This window comes from Peromyscus leucopus, chromosome 15 (genome assembly GCF_004664715.2).
Source record: "Peromyscus leucopus breed LL Stock chromosome 15, UCI_PerLeu_2.1, whole genome shotgun sequence".
Lineage (NCBI taxonomy): Eukaryota > Metazoa > Chordata > Mammalia > Rodentia > Cricetidae > Peromyscus > Peromyscus leucopus.
The window spans coordinates 31514696-31533484 of NC_051076.1; the positions used below are offsets into that span (position 1 = coordinate 31514696).

An 18789-nucleotide genomic window follows, 5' to 3' on the forward strand; every position below is an offset into this window, starting at 1 on the left:
CCAGATGCTAGCCTGGTGTGTACAAAGCAAGTTCCAGGACAGTCAGAGCTACACAGAGAAACCCTGTCTCAAAAAAAAAAAGAAGGAGGAGGAGGAGAAAGAAGAGGAGGAGGTAGGGAGAGAGGCAGGAAAGGAGGAAGGGATTGATTGACCTGCACAGCAACATAGAAATAAATATTAGAGACTGTATAAGTTGTTTCATAGACAACTGAGATGGTAACATGCAAACAATTTGAAAATCAAAGCCTATTGTTACTGCCACTAGTGAAAATGAAGGTGATTTGACTGTGAACTGCAGTGGTGGGAGAGCTTCTTTGTTGAGATGGACTGAAACAGTGTGCATGCCCAGTTATTGTCTTAGAGGTGCACAGGGCCAGCAAGGTGGCTCAGTGGGTAAGGGCACCTGCTGCCAAATCTGATGACCTGAGCATCTTGTCCAGGACTCACATAGTAGGAGAGAACTAACTCCGTAGGTCATGATCTCCCACATGCCATGTCACATGTATGCAACAGATAAGCACACACACACACACACACACACACACACACACACACACACACACACACTCACTCACTCACTCTCACGCAAGCAAATAAAAAAATTCAATTTTTACTTTTAGAAACCATTAATGTGGCTCACTTCTGATGCGTCAGTGAACCCAGAAGGGGTAGACGAGTCATAACCAGATTTTCCAAAATATAATCAAACTCAAAGAGACAAATGCATCTTGAACAAATGTTTTTTGGAACTCTGTCCCTCACAATGACCTAGTAAATCTGAGAAATGGTAGTTTTGCTTTGAGCAAAGATATTGAACTCTTCTGTGGGTTGAATATGTCCCTCCAAAACTCATCTGGGACTCAAACCCCAGGTTTGAGGAGGTGAAGAGCGCCTCAGGATGCACCCTCATGAATGGATCAATGCCCTTCTGAAAAAAGCTTCAGAATGCTATGAAGCCTTCCAAAATCTCTTCTGCATGTGAGGAAACAGCATTTGTCTCTTTTCCAATTCTTCCATCACAAGAGGATCAGAATTCATGGAGTGCATCATGATCGGAGTGGGAAAACCAGCGCTCACTAGACACTGAGTCTGTCAGGGCTTTGATCTTGGACTTTGAAGTCTCAGGAATCATAAGTAAAAAATGTCATTATTTATGAATTAGCCAGACTGAAGTACCTTGTTATAGCAGCAGGGATGAACAGCTGATTGCTTGGGTTCACTTTGAATGAGGACCCTGCCTCTGCATCCTGTCTACCTTGCTGGCTCCCTGCACCTTGAACTTATATCATTTGCAAAATGCTAACTGCCCAGAGGCCTAGAAATGCCCTTGAACTATTTTACTGGGTTCATTTTCTTTCTTGAATCAGCAGCTTTTTTTTTTTTTTTTTTTAATAAAATGACTTATCGGTTGGAAATTCCTAAAGAGGTCCCCTTCTTTCCTGACAATAGGCCAAGGAAAAGTGTCTCCTTTTCATGGGCCTCATTTCTCCCAGCAGGGAACTCGTACTTGGTAGCCTCTATGATCCTTCCAGCTAGCTCTGTTCTGTGAGTGATGCCCAGAGCACAGCCTTCAGGCATTGGAGAGAAAGGACAGGCGATGGTGGTCTGGAATGGTCTGTGGTTAGCCACTGGCTGAGGGGGGCCTGCCATCACCAGCTGGACTTGGTTAGGCCTTCAGGCTGTCTGGCAAGCATAGTTTGAAATGCTGAGTATTGTCAGGAACCCAAACCATGGCAAGAATATGTAGAATACAGAAAGAACACTATCGCTTTCAGAAGTGTGTTATAGCACTGTGGCCTCAGGTATAATCCTAAAGAGGCAGAGACACAAGCTTGGACGTGGAAAAAATGCCCAAGGGTGACCTCTGGGCTCCACTTTTTCAGCCATTGTAGACTTCCGTTTTCCTAAGCAACCAAAATTTACTTCATCAGAGTTCTGAGCATGGCAAGTTCAGCATCCATATGCTGTTGTGGTGTTGAGCCGGCTCGCCTCGGGTTGCAGGTACCTGTAGCATGAATCTTAAAAGTTCTTATTAATAAAATCAAACCTGAGGAGAATTATTGGGGTCCATGCTGGTAGATCAGAGAGACAGAACAAGCCACAGCTATCTCACCTTGCCAGTTCCTCAGCTGGTCCTGTTTCCTCAGACTGGAAGCTTCTATGTCCTCATCCCAATGGCTCTCAGCTGAACTGCTGCTCGAAAGCCTGAAGCTTAACCAGCCACATGCTCAACCAGCTAAATGCTTAACCAGGCCAAAATGCTTCTAGTTTCTGGTCCTCACGCCTTGTATATCTTTTTGCTATCTACCACCACTCCCTGGGATTAAAGGCTTGCTTCTTGGGATTAAAGGTGTGGTCACCATGCTTGGCTATTTCCAATGTGGCCTTGAACTCACAGAGATCCAGAGGGATTTCTATCTCTGGAATGCTAGGATTAAAGGTGTGAGTGCCACCATTTCCTAGCCTTTGTATCTAGTGGCTGTCTGTTCTCTGACCCCAGATATTTTTATTAGAGTACACAATATTTTGGTGAACACAATACCACCACATCTCCTCTCTTTTTGTCTAAAATTAAAAAAGCTTATAACTAATACAAGAAAAACTATCTTCAATAAGTATATGCAATAAAACAGTCAAGATTACATTAACAATGTCTAGTCCATTAACATTTGACAGATCAAGACAAAAAACTCCATTATATATATTAACAATGTCCAGTCCAGTAACATCTGATAAACTCAGACCAAAAAATTTTCATTACTTATCTTATTTAAAACAAGTAGTTCCTTTTAAAAAGTAGATTCCATAATCTCCCTTTTTATCTTATTATATCCATATTCTCTCTTTTTTCTATTCATAATACATTCAGTAGTCTACCTTTTGTCATTTTTATATCTTCCCCTTTTTCTTCAGTGTAGATTCAATGATCTACCTATTTATCCTATTATTTCTTTATCTTTTTTCTCAGAGTAGATTCGATGATCTATCTCATATCTATATTCTCTTTTTCTTTTTGCTTTCTAGGGGTGAAGATATCTTTAGGGAATCTTGAAAAGAAAAATTTTGGGTTAATCATCAAGTCCTGTATCATTTGTCTAGTTTCTGCATAATAGGAAAGTTCAGGGCTTGTTTCAAGTCCTTGTTCAAGTAGTCTGTCAGGCTGGATCATCTCAGCTAGCCATCTCGAAATTGTCCTGACCAGTTTGTAGTCCAAAGTCGATCTTTCGGTGTTAATCAGCTTAATGGTTTTACCATAGTCCTTTTGAAGATTTCAAAGCCACTGTTAGGCATGGTCATGGTTTCCTGCAGACTTTTTTTTTTTTTTTTGCCTCCTCTGTGGTTTGGAGCAATCATAGTCTGATAAATGTCTGTCTCTCGGAACCATGAACATTCTTCTCTAGAACAGAAAATCTTCACAACAATTTCTCCCCACCATTTGTCTTGCCAAACTTTTCCAAACTGACCTTTGCCGATGCTTTCTTGTAACATGATGGTCCTGGCAATTCTTCTCTGAACCAGCAGCAGTAAACCCTTCGTCCCTGGTAGCAGCAGCATCGCAGTCACCAACATGATGAGAAGGAGCTGGCAACGTGGAGCAGTAGCCACTGCCTCCATGGTCCCACCACTGTTTGTGGTTCATTCCGGGCCAAAGCTTCTCCCAAGCCTCCTAGGCCGGCCTCAAACTCGGGATCCTACTGCCTCTGTCTCCTTCAGCAAATCTTACCGGTGTGTGCCACCACAACTGACTGAGTGTAGCTTGGGCCTGAGCTGGGGCTCACAAGGCCACAGGCAAACAGCTTTTTCATGAATTCGTAACACGAACGTTGGGCGCCAGATGTAGCATGAATCTTAAAAGTTCTTATTAATAAAATCAAACCTGAGGAGAGTTATTGGGGTCCATGCTGGTAGATCAGAGAGACAGAACAAGCCACAGCTATCTCACCTTGCCAGTTCCTCAGCTGGTCCTGTTTCCTCAGACTGGAAGCTTCTATGTCCTCATCCCAATGGCTCTCAGCTGAACTGCTGCTCGAAAGCCTGAAGCTTAACCAGCCACATGCTCAACCAGCTAAATGCTTAACCAGGCCAAAATGCTTCTAGTTTCTGGTCCTCACGCCTTGTATATCTTTTTGCTATCTACCACCACTCCCTGGGATTAAAGGCTTGCTTCTTGGGATTAAAGGTGTGGTCACCATGCTTGGCTATTTCCAATGTGGCCTTGAACTCACAGAGATCCAGAGGGATTTCTATCTCTGGAATGCTAGGATTAAAGGTGTGAGTGCCACCATTTTCTAGCCTTTGTATCTAGTGGCTGTCTGTTCTCTGACCCCAGATATTTTTATTAGAGTACACAATATTTTGGTGAACACAATACCACCACAGGTACCCTCCTTGCTGTGTCCTCCATGTGTGCCTGCTCCCGGGTCTCTCCCTCTTCTTACGTCCCAAGATCTGTTGAACTTCTCTGTGGAACTGTGTGGACCGAGACAACCGTGCCTGCCTCAGCGAATGCGAGAGAATGCCTGAGATCCCTGGCCCAGTGGCAGCCGCTGGAAAGCTTACTACTCTGTAGGGAGTGTGGGGAACGGACTGTATGTGAGAGTCACAGAAGACTAGTCTGGGAAAGATCAAAGGGCCGTGGGGAGTGTGGCTCAGTGGCAGCACTTGTCTGCAGTGCATAAGGCCTTGGGTTCTGTATCTAGCACTAAAATGTGGATTCAAGTGAACAGTGAACGCTCAGGCAAGGGTTCATCTAGAAACACCTACACAGGCACACCGGGGTTTTTAATATTGGATTTTCTAAATGACTGGCTCAAAAACAGCCTAAAGTGCTCTTCTGTCACCCCAGCTACCCCAGTGCCATCCTTAGGTCCCCTCATATCATCTCATCATCCCGTCTGGCACACAGGTCCCCTGGATGACTTCCCTTCAGAATTCCTGGTGACCATTGGTCAGCCACCCCTTTGCTTGTCCAGCCAGCATGGGCCACATGCACCTGGACTAACCGTGAATGTGAACAAGCACATTTGTAGACCGTGACATCACGCCACCGTGTCGGAAGGTTGGACACCCCTGCTCTAAACAATCACCACGGTTCCTAGCACTGTGCTCAAAGTGGTATTTGTTGGCTAATTATTGACTAGTGGAGCATTTGTTCACTGTTATATATAACTAGATGTAGAATACAGCAACAGAAGTTATTTGCATAAGAAACAATGTTCCTGACAGTTATCAAAACCAAAACCTGTGGAATCTCTAAACAACAAATGAAGTGTGTGCGTATTACAAGAGGGGGGTGGGAGGAACAGAAAATAGAGAGAAGAAGAGAAAGAGACAGATACTTGTTGAGAAGTACTGAGATGTACAGAATTCTTACCAAGGTAAGGAGTTGCTTAGCAACCGATCCTCCGCCAATGAAAGTGAAATGTCAAGCCTGTAGTCTTTCTGACTGGCCAGACAAGGGAGCAAACGGCCTGGCGGGTCCACCCCTTTGCTGCTGTGCCAGGGTGGAGAGTTTGTTTTCCCACTGGCAACCCTCTTCAGGAGGGCAAGGAGACGTGTCACGAGCCATTGATAGTGGCTAATGCCCACCCGTGGGGAAGGGGACAGTTTCTCAGAACTGGAGTCTCCACAATAAGTTGGGGCGAGGGGGAGCATCCTGGGGCCCTGTCCCACCCTGGTTTCTCCCACGGTGGGGACCATCCCACACCCGAGTCTCCCTCCTTTCATCCAGTAGAAAGACGTTGTGCCTAAGCTGACAATCACAATAGTCGATGCCTGGCTTGTTCTTTGTTTAAGGAAAACTTACACATCCTTTCCCTACTTGGCTCTGAACACACTGGCAGGCTGCTGAGCCAGTTCGGCAGGGGACTGCCTTAGGAAGGGCTTTAACTGACACTTTTTGTGTTGTCTCCTCTCCTGAATAAAAATAATAGCTAATAGTATTGAGGGACTGCCATGAGCCAGACAGAGTTCGCAACACTTTACATATATTAACTCACCTCATGCCAACAACCCTTGGAGGCTGGTACTTTTAAAAAAAAAAAAAATTATTGGTACATATTCATTACAGGAACCGACGGGGGTCATTTGTGATACTCTCATGCACGTGGGTCGTATACTTTGAGGCTGGCACTCTTACTGTCCCTGCTTGTGCTGATGTGAAACCTGGGAGACTGGGATCAAACAACTTACATAAGGGGACAAGGCATTTGAGACCATGGAAGGCACCAGCACTCGACTCTAATCCCAGTGCCTCTGGTTGTACAACAGTAGCTCCTGGCAATTTCCTGAGACAGTCCTTCCCGCCTCTTTCTTCTTGATTTGGCTCTTAGCCTCTCTCAGGATCCTGACTCTGAATCCTTCTAACAGGACCTCCTAGTCCTGAGTCCAGCCCTTCATAGTCCAAACCCCAGCTATGGTTCCCTTCTGCAGGACTCCTGCCCCACACAACCTTCCATGGATAGCCATCCTGCACTAGGATTTGCTAAGCTATCTCTTCTATACTTGAATCATTATTGGCATTTTCCAAAGGACTTTCACATCAATATCTGGGCTGGATGGAATGATATATATTTTTATACCCATTAAACTGGAACAGAGCTGGATATCTTAACAGGTGTGGAAAACAAGGTATTAGAAACAAGACTCCCCGGATGGGGAGCCCACCTAGAAGCAAGTCCAGAGAGGGAGGGAGCCTCCTCTGCAGCCGAAGCCTTTCCTGGATTTTTTTTTTTTTTTTTTTTTAATGAGAAGAACTTGTCCAGAATGGAAAACATGGAGAAATGACCCTGCTTCTGCCTCTGGGGTTGCTCAGTCCTGTGCATGTCCACAATCACTGAGGGGGAAGTAAGGGCGAGGCCGGAATGATGCACTGGTGGTGATCTGCAGAGGCAGACAGCCTTTCCCAGCCACTGAGGGAGCTCTGCTAGCCCCGCACAGTTCAGGAAGAGGCTGTGTGGTGGCGTCTTCCAGGGCTTCAAAGGGGTGGTGGGGAGGTGTGTGCTTTTTTTTTTCATCTCTTCTTTTTCCTCCACTTTCCCTCCCCGTCCCCCATTCCTCCCGACTCCCTCCACTCCCACCCTAAAATCTGTGATGATGGAGTGGTGAAAAGCAGAGAAAGATTGATAATCAGCCTCATTATTACCAGCATTATATATAATTATAGCAAAACCTCACTCATTTGGATCAATTGAGAGGAAAATCAGTTTAAATTCCTGACAAGTTGGCAGATTACTTTTAAATTACAATTTTATTACTTCTAAGTAACACACGTGAATAGTTTGTGTTTCAAGTACCGTAAGCTAATGGTTACTAAGTGGGATTCTATAAAACCTGCTTTAAAAGACTCTTTTGTAATTAACACCCCGTTAATATGCTAATGACATTCCGACTATGCTTTTTAAATTGCTTGAAAACAGATGTATCCTAAATAGGCTCAGCGCTTCTCTCACCAGCTTATTTGCTTAGCAAACCTTCTTTAATTTTTTGTAAATCAGCAAATACAAACCAGTCCATACCGTGATTAGTTTTTTTCTAATGTTTATTACTTGTGAATGTATACAGATTCTCGTGTGTGGATGCAGGCATGAGTGTGCCAAGGCACATGTGTGTGGAGGCCAGACAACAACCTCAAGTGTTAGTCTTCAACTTCACCTTGTGTAGACAAGTTCTCTTTGGTGGTGGTGATAGTGGTGTTGGTTAAGTTAGTTTTGCTAGGCTGGCTCACCCAAGGGCTTCCTCTCCTGGCTCCGCCTCCCTCTCCTGGCTCCGCCTCCCTCTCCTGGCTCCGCCTCCCATCTCCAGGTAGAGACTCTCTGTGTTCCAGTGGCTTCTGAGGATTCCAGCTCACATCCTCACACTCATTCAGAAAGTGCTTTTACCCCCTGGGCCATCCTCCCAGCACCCTATCATCTTTCTTAATTTATTATCTCATAAATTAATAAGACTATATTGCTTTTGATTAGGAATCAGACTTACAAGATTTCAAGAACTACCTTGGTTTATTAAAGGGGGAATGAGCTCAGAGATGGCTCTGCTCAGGGCCACACCAGGCAAAGCCCCAGGTCTTCTGATCCTCAAACCAAGCATATCGTGCCCACTAAATGATGCCTATCACCGTGAGGTTCTTTGTGAATCTATGCTGCTATTTCCATAGCAACTATTGACTTTTTCAAAAACCATTTTTGAGTGCTCTGTGCTAGGCTCCATGACAAACCTTTGAGATGAAACCGTTCCCCCTTGAGGCCACTGTCTGTTTCTTTCCAGCTATAGTCTGGTACAGGGCTGTTTGTAAGGTGAGACTTATCCCCATTAGGCAGATCAGCAAACAGAGGTTCCTGATGACAACGTGGCTCTTTCAAGAGGGCTTGTTGTGAATTACTGTAGTCAGTGCTGTATATACCTTAGAGTTGGGGTCTAACCTCACACCGTGTTTGTCTGCCTCTCTTTGGATAGTTTTACTCACACACTGCTTTCCCACTCAGGACCAAATAAATATAAGCCTGGTTGGTCCAGGGGGTACCAGGGGATCCCACTAACAACAAAACTGTCTATCCCACAAGCCAGGTCCATATTCTGGTACCATGTATTCTATGAGCCCTTCTGACCGTGTACCAACGGGAGTCTGAGGCAGGTGCTGAGGGTGCCACCGAATAACTTTTCATCGCTGAGGTCTCTGAACATTAGTTCTGCCCATGGCCTTTAGCTCTCTGGGTTGTTCAGGTTCTCTCAGCCTCTGAATAAGGATAGCCTTCTCCAAAGACTGCAGTCATCTTACATTACAGGAAATATACTTCTATATAATGTTACCCTCGGCTTCATCTGTTCTTGGGTTCTAAATACCTGAATTTTTCAGATTTATACATTTAAACTCAGCCTAAGAGAAATTTCCAGAAACAATGGAGCCTCAAACATTTTCAAGGATTTGGAGCCCGTGTGTATACTCCAAGAGGCCATCGGGGGACAGGTCCTACACACACCAGGTTTTTAGCCCTTAAGTTGAATGAATGAATGAATGAATGAATGAACGAACGAACGAATGAGCAAGCATCCTCTCATCGGTCCAGGGAACTACTTCGCTGCTCTCTGACTTCTGCTCTGCTCTCTTCATTGCCGGAGCTGAGAGAACACAGGTACTCTGACCCCCAAGGCCTCCATGAGGCTGCTTCCCATTCACACTCATGACTAGTAAGATGCAAAAGAGAGACAAAGATCTTGAGTCCCAGAAATGAAACTCAAGCAAACAGCCTAAAATATTTATTAAGCACTTTGCTGGCCAGTCTTCTAACTTCTCGTAAATGTTCTTTTGATTTAAAGATCACAGTCTTTTCCATTTTTAGAGTTCAAATATTAATTCTGAAATCCTAACAGGAGCTTGAGTTGACCTTGAACCTGGAAACCCTTACTGTGCACACCCCCTGCCCTCTTCTAGACACAGCAGCTGACAAGGGCAACCGGGGGCTCTTTAATTCAAAGGTGAGAAAACAGGAGTGGGCAAGGTCCCTGCCCTGGTGCAAAGGGCTCTGGAAGAGCAGGGGTAGGAGGTCTCCGATCACAGCAGCCTCCTGAGCACCTGCCCTGGAATGACATGCTAACCTGTGACTGTCTGAAACCTGTGCTTTTCCAGGAATCAAATCCAGGTCATGTTTACTTCAGCATGTCCCAGTGCACAGTCTGATACTTTAAGACAGACATCCCCAGTGAGCACCCTGACTGTCATCATAGAGCCTTCATCCAGTAACTGATGGAAGCAGATGCAGAGATCCACAGCCAAGCACCAGGCCGAGCTCCAGGAGTCCAGTCGAAAAGAGAGAAGAGGGATTCTATGAGCAAAGGGGCATCAAGATCATGGTGGGGAAACCTACAGAAACAACCAAACCAAACTAGTGGGAACTCATGAACTTTAGACCAACAGCTGTGAAGACTGCATGGGACTGGACTAGGCCCTCTGCATAAGAGAGACAGTTGTGTAGCTGGACCTGCTTAAGGGGCCCCTGGCAGTAGGATCAGGACCCGTCCCTGGTGCATGAGCTGGCCTTTTGGAGCCCACTACCTATGACGTGGGACACCTCACACAGCCTTGATGAGGGGGGGCAGGGATGCACTTAGACTTGCCCCTACTGAATGGACCAGGCTCTGCTGACTCCTCATGGGAGACCTTGCCTTGTTGGAGGAGGGAATGGGGGGTAGGTTGAGGAGGAAGGCTGGAGGGGCAGGAGGAGGGAGGAGAGGGGGATCTGTGATTGATATGTAAAATGAAGACAGATATCCCTCTTATAAGAAGGGTGGGGGTGAGAGGGTACACAGAATTCCAGTCACATTTAATGCCAGCCTCCAAATGTTGTGTAGAAAGAGGAACCGACTTCTATAGAGCATTTATAATTTTCCATGCCCCACCCCAAAAAAAACAAAAAACCTAACCTACAACTGTAGGTCAATGTTCACCCATTCGAAGTGGATAGCAGGGAAGGGGAGGACCCTGCGGCTGAGCTGTATGCTCCTGTTCCTCTTCCTGCCTACTCAGGGTTGCTCCGATGGGACTGCGACAACGAGTCTGAAGGTGACATCCATCCCTACACCCTAGCCAAGCTACATGTGCTTTCCTAAGTATCTCCAACAGTCACTGGACCGTCGGGACAGATGACCTAAGGGATGCTGTCCGACTGTGAGAACTCAGCGTCCGTGACAGAGAAACCTCAGAAGAAACGTGTTTTACAGCCAGGGTGTTGGGAATCACAACTAACAGAAAGGACCATCAGAAATGGTAATAAAACTTCTCCCGAGAAATCCCCTAGGGACCAGCAGCCCTGCTGGAGCACAGCCACATCTGTAGCTGTCTCTCACCGCAAGGGTTCCCGTGAGCACCTCTCGCAGATGCAGTGTGGCCTGTAAAAGTGTACGCTGCTTACTGTCCGGCCAAGCCCGGCCCCAGAATGGGAAATTCCAGCACCTATTAAAATCAAATGTGATCCACCTAGGGGGAAATAAAAAGATTAACCTTTGTCTTGTCACCTGCCTCCTCCCAAAGATATTTTATTCTTTGGCTACAATGATTCAAAAGAGAAAAAGTAAGTGCTAGGAACCCTAAGTTCTAAACAATAAAAAATAGGGATGTAAGTTGTTCTTACAAGTAACTTACCCATTTCATTTCTGGGACTCCTTCCTACCTCCTACCCCACCCTCCCTCTGGCCCTGGGCGTGGCCACACAGTGGAAGGCTGAGCTCCTTAGCCCTGGCTTGAGCCACCTGGACTCCCATCCTGCCTGGCCTCTGCTCCTTACTGGCAGGATGACCTTGGACAGTTTGCTCAAGCTCTCTAGGTTTCTGCTTTCCTGTCTGCAAAATGGGGGAAAAATGATCGTAGTATCTTACCTCCAAGGATCCCAGAGAACACTAACATATACGTACATGTAGTACCCCAGAAAGTGCCTGGCACACAGTAAGTGCCTAGTAAATGCTCACTATTACCTCCACTCTTGTGAGGACGACTGAGCGAGGATTGGATCCATCTCATGAGAGCCACCCAAGCCCAGGAATTCTAGAAAAAAATAAATGTCTTGCATTTCCTGAACTCCGTGTCATGCACTTAAGCACCAGAAAGGAAAACAGCAGCTTCCTTTAGTAGCCTTGGCATCAAACACCCAGGGCTAAAGGCCCAGCTCTCAGCAGACTCAGACGCTATATACCTTGGGGGAAGTCAAAGATTTCTCTTTGTGTAGTTTCTTCTCTTGGTTGCTATTGATCCATCTACCTCTTTTTAATATTGTAAATGTTTCAGAAAATAGTTTATCCTAAATATATTCCTTCCTACATCTCATAAACAGTTATTTCTTCCTACACAAGCCCTAACCACTTACGCCCATGGTAGCGTTCAATTAGCCACCCACACATCGGCGGCGGAGGAAAAAATATGTTCTGGAAAATACACACATGTGTGTATGCATACATACACACACACTGCCAACATGACTCTCCTCTACGGCTATTCTCAAGTTGAAAGGGGGCAGTTTCTACGCCAAAGCCAGGTCAGGTGGGCAGGACTCTTAAAACTCAGGAAGTCCCTAAGAAGCCACCAGCTGATGCCCCAGAGGCCACTGCTGGTCATAAGCTATCCTGCAGTTTATTTCTCAAGGGCCAGGCCACTGTGATCAGCTCAAGGCTGGAGTGAGGTGGACTGCTGCCCCTATCTTTGCAAAGTAAGTGTGCTGCCAGCTTCAAAAGCTGTGCGCCGGCCGCTCTGCAGAGCACGCACCTGCAGCCTGACTTTAAGGGCCAGCTGTATCATTTCTAGCTGTGAGGGTCCTTTAGCTCCCCAAAGCCTTCAGTTACTCTTCTCTAAAAAAAATAGAAGAGCGGCCAGCGTCAGCGTCAGCGAGCCTGCTGGCTGCTGGGCTGGCCCCAGCCGAGCACTCACACTGACAGCTGGCCCCTGGCACCCTCTGCCCCTTCTCTTCCCTGGGATTACCGCACAATTAGATGGGGGTATCACAAGCTTTGTCTTGAATCTTCAATGGGAAGCATACTGGGATAATAAATCTTTTCCTGTTCAGTTGGCAAATCCAACACTTAGCCAAGAAGGAGAAAACCATTCTCCTACCATCCAGGGCAGAGTCCAAGCCCGAGAGTGGGCACTTTGCAGGTCCCTATGGGCACTGGCCTTCAGCCACATCATAAGCATGGCCCAGACAGGAGTGTTACTCTCCGACAGTGATATTGCTGCTGCCCTAGAGATTCTTACAGGACCCCAGAACCTTCTGTGGTTCCATTTGCTAATATGTGCACAGGCAGGAGTCATCCCGCACTGTCCTTAGGAAGTCAGAGGCATGGTGGCTGCAGGTGATGTCCCCAGGGTTCCCGGGCCTGCAGTCGGATCCCCCTCCTGCATAGCAGGTTCTTAGGACAGAAGAGCCAGAGTCCTTTGGCTCTGAGCGTAGACCTCCTCTTAACTGGCTCATGCAAAGAAAGTAGAAAACATGCACAGAACCAAGCAAAGTAAGTCGTTCCTTCCTTAGGGATGACAACAAAAAGCGTCATAAGAAGCAAGCATTCAAACAACCCTTTCCCGTGTTATATCAGATCTGATATAACAATTACACTAAATACTGCAGCCTCCACATTTATTAAAGTTGAAGTCAGCAAAATGTGTGGGTTTTTGCAGATTTAGCTGTACATTTTTTCCAGATCCCCAATTCATTCTTCTACAGTAATATCTGGTATTTAAATTGATTTGCATGTTGGCTTCTGAGCAAAATGGGAGGGATGGAAATATTAATTTGTATCTGGTACCAAATGTACAGACTATACTTTTTTTCATGGGCTAGCTATCTCATGAATTCTCAAAACAAAACTCTAAGAATGAGATTACAAATCCCACTTTAGAGATTGAAGATGAGAAGGTCTAGAGAGGTTCAGTAGCTTGCCAGAGATCACACGAATAAATGATGAAAAATTAAGGACCAAAGCCAAGAATCTCATTCTGTCTGTCTGTCTGTCTGTCTGTCTGTCTGTCTGTCTCTCTCTCTCTCTCTCTCTCTGTGTGTGTGTGTGTGTGTGTGTGTGTGTGTGTGTGTGTGTGTGTGTGTTTCTGTTTGTTACATCAAGTGAAAGCAATTCTACTATAAGTTTGAGTTAGAGACGTTTCTGGAAGCACTTTGCGACTCTACCCTTCATCCCCTTGGACTAATCTCGGCCTTCTTTTAGGCCTCAGCTTGGTATCTATCCAAATGAGACATCCTCGCCTCTCTAAGGTCCTTGAGTTGCTACCATTTCACAGTTCCAGCAATCAGCTCCCAAGGAATCTTAGACTAGTCCCTCTTTCTTCTTCCATTTTGAAGCCATCACCCCGCAGATCCTGAGGGTCTAAAGAATCAGGCTGAAGATAAACATGCCCCCCCAAAACAACCAAGCTCAAGTGCAAGGGGTAAAGCTCTTCTCAGCCCCAAAGGGCATTGAGATGGGCATGGAGAAGGGCCTGACCACAACCTGGAAGCCTCATGTCAGGTCATATTATTGGCCACCACGCTCAGCCATCAAACTGGCCCAAATAACTTGAGCTTTACCATGGGCTCATTCCCACGTTCCCTTGACCCCAGGCCCAATCTTCTAATGCTTCGGCCACTGTACACAGTACAGCATTACTGTGTCTATCTAAGGAGCCTCCCTCAGTGCAAAGGGTAGAGTGTCCTTTACATTCAATCTCCAGGTGCCTGGCCCCTGATTGGCTCGTACAGTCGCTGCATGCACTCTGAAGGAATGAGACCCCCCTCACCCAAAGCCTCCCAACAAGGGACAGTCGTATGTCACAATGCCTCACAGAGGGTACAGTCTAGCAAAGTGGCCAACTTTCTTCCCAGGCCTTTGGATAAATTGGCTCTTGTTCATAGAGGAGGTCAAGAGAGCAGGAACTTCCCTTCTTCAGACCTTGCAAATCAGTCTGCTTTTCCAGGCCTGCCAGAGTCCTTAGAGTAGAACCTCTGACTTTGGTTCCCAGGAATATGAACTCCCTGCCACCAAGCAGACACCTGAGAAGTCAGTTGGGTTGACGGCTGGTTGCATTTCCACATGGTTGTGTGTCTGGACTACTCCTGTCTCCGGAGGGAGGGGGTCCTCAGGACAGATGTGCCTGGGCAGGCAGCCCATGAACTCAGCCTCCTGGGGAGTGAGTGACTACCCTGCCTGGCCTTGGCTACTTAGAGTCTCAGTTTGCAGGTTCAGTCTCAGAGCCTGGCCTTCCCTCCCCCCCAGCCCTAGATCTCGACCCCCAGAGCGGAAATGATGACTGCAACCCTTGCTGTGGAATTGGGGGCAGCAGCAGGGGAGGAGAGAGGAGGCTATTAGCAAATCAAAAGGGGGAAACGCAGCGAGGAGAACGGGGTGGCAAATTAAAGGGGTATGTTTCCTTTTTGAAAATCCAATTGTAAAGAGATCAGCTTTTAAGTAAAAACAACCTTGCCCGCGTTGTAAAGTATTTCCAGCACTTTTTGCCCAAGCAAGACCCTTTACACCACTTTTCCCCTCTCATTACAAATTAAATAAAAGGTACGTCTTAGCGATTTCCCTCACTGTTTCACTTTTCACACCCACAGGACATGTGGGGTTGCAGCGAGCTCGTTATCTTTGTTTCAGACCCTCTCCAACACGCTGGTTTAGACTCTCGGAACACCCCAGGCCCTTCTTCTGATATGCAAACATGCCTTCACCTTGGGACCATTCTCTCTTCTGCACGGATAAGCACCCACGAAACACGCGGTACACGCACTGCACATGCATATGAACATACATGCCCGCCTTCCAATTCCAAGCTACGTTATCCTGTTTCCTCCCTGCCTCTCCCCGACAGGTTCCCACTCACACGGTGAAGCCCCAGTGAGGTCCTTACCACCAAAGCCGGTGGGAAACTTCATGAAGTGGGAATAATTTCCATACATGTTGGCTGCTCAGTTCATTCCTCTGCCGCGCTTCTGAAGAGTGTACAGCCTCTCCCCGCTCCCAGGCACAGCCCGGCTTCCTTCAACTTGGGCTAACAAGAGTGGCCATCGCTTGCTAGCAGCCGGGGGAGCGCAGGCTGGGCCAGCCCTCTGGGATTAGTCAGGAATCTGCCTCTAGATCCGAGAGTCCACATAGTGTTGAGAGGCTGTGGCGGCGGCAGCAGCTGGTGCCTGTCAGTAATCACGCATAATGCTGCCGCCGCTGCTACTCTTCTTGCCTCTTGCCGCCGCCGCCGCCGCCGTCGCTGCTGCTGCTGCTGCCGCCGCCGCCGCCGCCACCACCACCACCACCACCACCGCGCCTGAGATCCTGTTGCTAGTTTGATTAACTCTGGGTTGGGCTGCTGTGAGCGACTCTTCCAGCTCCCCCGCTAGTCCCCAGAGGTCCCTACCGGGTGGCACAATCTATTAGCTGGGAACCAATCGATGTGTGAGTGCCCTAGTAGGTCAGGAGAGAGGGGGAGGTGGCAGGCGATAGAAGACTCTTTAGGTGCCTTTTTCCTTGACTTGCACCCACAAAAATCAATGGGGTTTTATTAAAATGCATTTTCTCACTCTGGCTCCTCTCTGTCCAGTGCATTTGTTATTTGATCTGTGAAAGGGGGCGGGGGTGGGGGCCAAGAGAGAACAGAGCCCTTTCATAAGCACAAAATTAGAAAAGCATGAGACTAGATGCCCAAAGACGAAAAACTCAAATAGAGCAGCCTCTAGATTTGGGCTGGGCCCCTCCTGCTTGGGTGGCCAGCCACAGTGGTCCATGCTCTAACAATAGAAGCCTGATGGAGCAGGCAAGACCAGAGCTAATTCACAAGGAAGCCTACAGGTAGGAAGGGGATACTGCCTCCACAAAGTGGTACTCACACTGATAGTTCACTTGGGGGGGGGGGATAACTTCACGTTGAGCACCATCATTGCGCAGTTTGCTCAAGGGTCATCCCTGCTTCCTCACTGACACAGATCCCTTGAATAGATGGATAGAAGTCTAAGTCCCTTTGGTATTTGGGTCTGATGTATAGAAAGCACTGCTCAGCCTATATTTGAATATCTTCAGTGTCGGGGAACTCACTACCATCCCATTTCATCTCTAGGAAGCATTCGCCACCCTACAGTATTCTCCCTGCTGCTTCTGTGCTCAGGATCTCAGCTACCCTTTGAAGCCACAGAAGAGAAGACTATGGGGTTTGTCACTGGATCATCTGGAAGTTCTGACAAAGCTCTACCATGCCAAACACACTCTTGTCTAGATGTCCCTGGTTCTTCCAGACAGTTCATGTATCACTAAGAGTTCATGACTATTCAAAACATCCAGGGGCCTGGGGAGATGGTCCCGTGAGTAAGAACGCTTGGTGCACATGATTGAGGATCTGAGTTCAGATCCCCAGTGCCCATTGAACAAAGCTGAATGTGGCCAAGTGCACCTATAACCCCAACACTGGGGAGGGGGGTGGAGCCAGGAAGATTGATTGATGGGACTGGCTAGCCACTAGCCTAGTTGAAGAAGAAATGGTGAGCTTTGGGTTTGGAGAAAGACCTTGTCTCAAGAGAACAGAGTAGAAAGCGATAGAAGACATCTTTTTCTGATCTCTGCATTTGCATGCATGGGCATACACACTTGCATACAGACATAGATGAACCAACCAGCCAATCACTCAGAGAGAGAGAGAGAGAGAGAGAGAGAGAGAGAGAGAGAGAGAGAGAGCTTGTTTCTAATAATGTTGTTTCTATAAACACCCTCAAGGAAGAGAACAGTGTTGACCAGACTTGCATGATTACTCTAGTCTGGGCCACATTGTTCTTCAAGTGGTGGGCACTCTGTGAGCACTCCCCAAGGACCATTGTCATAGGATGAGAACTGAGGGGTTTCACAAAGGATGAAGGTTTCTCCTGATACTGCACAGGACATAGATGGCCAGAGAGGTAAATCGAACCAGAGTACTGTGGGACAAAATCAACATTTGAACTCTAGAAGAAACCAAAATGAAAACTAAGAAAAACGTGCCAGAGGGAAGAACAAAATCGAGAGGACGGAAGAGGAGGCTATGAAGGGGACCCAAGCAACAAGAGTCAAGGAGGAGGGTCACAGTGGGACAGTGAGGATGGACACTGAGTCTCAAAGCATTAATCCAGGGTGGGCTGATGTAAGCAGTGCAGTTCAGCTCCCAGGAGGCCCGCGTGCTCACATGGGTCAGCATCTGGATTCTACACGTTAATTCGCAAAAAACTAACTTGATTTAAAACAAAACAAAACAAAACCTCCCCACTCATGCTATGCTCACTTTTATGTACATCCCTCACCCAATTCCTGGATGATTGGTTTGGGGGCCTACTTGCATTGTTGACCCGTGTTCCCCTAAAATAAACATTTTTAGGGCATGCCTTCCTCATTCCAGCTATTTTGGAACATGTTTCTGTTAGCCAGTGTCTCTCTTATACATATCCCCATTTCATGACTTCTGAAAATGCAACAGATGGCCTCCCATGTCTTATCCAACCCATTAATCAAAGTGTTGAAAGGAATATATATCAAAGATAGCATCTTATACCACTAGAAAATCCATCCCTTGGTGCCAAGTCTGAGGCCAGTCTTGCTGCAAATCCCAACTCTATTGCTATAGCCCGGTGATATCTGTCAATTACTGAATCTCCCTGGGCTGTGAATATTCAGCGAACCCACAAATGCCCACCACTTAAACTATGACAGAGGCATGATGCATGTTCCACGGGTACAAGCTAATCTGACGATGGCCATGAAGATGGCATGACAATCTCAGTGAGGCACTTTAGTTCACTTTCCTTAAATAAGCTCCACCGCTATCCCCTTCTACGAGAAACAGGAACGCAGTCCAACTACCACCTGTTCCCAATTGTCTGTCTTCTCCGCTGTGGTGTCTGAAGCAAGTGTCTCAATCAAGAACAAACCACGTTTTCTATGATACGCCTGTCAGAAAGGAAACATGTTGTCTCAATTGGCTGTTGGATGATTCCATGCTTGCAAGGACTCTTTTAAGTATTCAGACACTCAAGAAACCACCCTTTAAAATGCTCCCTCGAGAGCCTAGCCCCGCGTTCATGTCGAGACGATCTGCTGGTGGTTTACTTCTCTTGCCACTGTTAGGAATCTTTTCAACTTCTTTTCTTCTCAGGATGAGCAAGTTCCTTTTAAAAATGTTTTTATTATTTTATGTGTCTGGGCGTTTTTATTGCATGTTATGTCTGTGTGCCATGTGTCTAGTACCTGATACCTGCAGAGATCAGAAGAGGACATAGCACCCCCATGGAACTGGAGATACAGATGGTTGTGAAC

General features: G+C 46.8%; 1 protein-coding gene across 1 annotated transcript in view; it reads right to left on the reverse strand.

Moving 5' to 3' along the window:
* The window catches only part of Rxrg (retinoid X receptor gamma), a 44916-nt gene extending 29181 nt beyond the window's left edge, over nucleotides 1–15735 (reverse strand). The window contains exon 1 of the mRNA XM_028864356.2: nucleotides 15377–15735. Coding sequence (XP_028720189.1) covers nucleotides 15377–15425 — 49 coding nt within the window. The 5' untranslated portion in view covers nucleotides 15426–15735. The remainder of the gene's footprint in view (nucleotides 1–15376) is intronic.
* Nucleotides 15736–18789: the final 3054 nt, after the last annotated feature.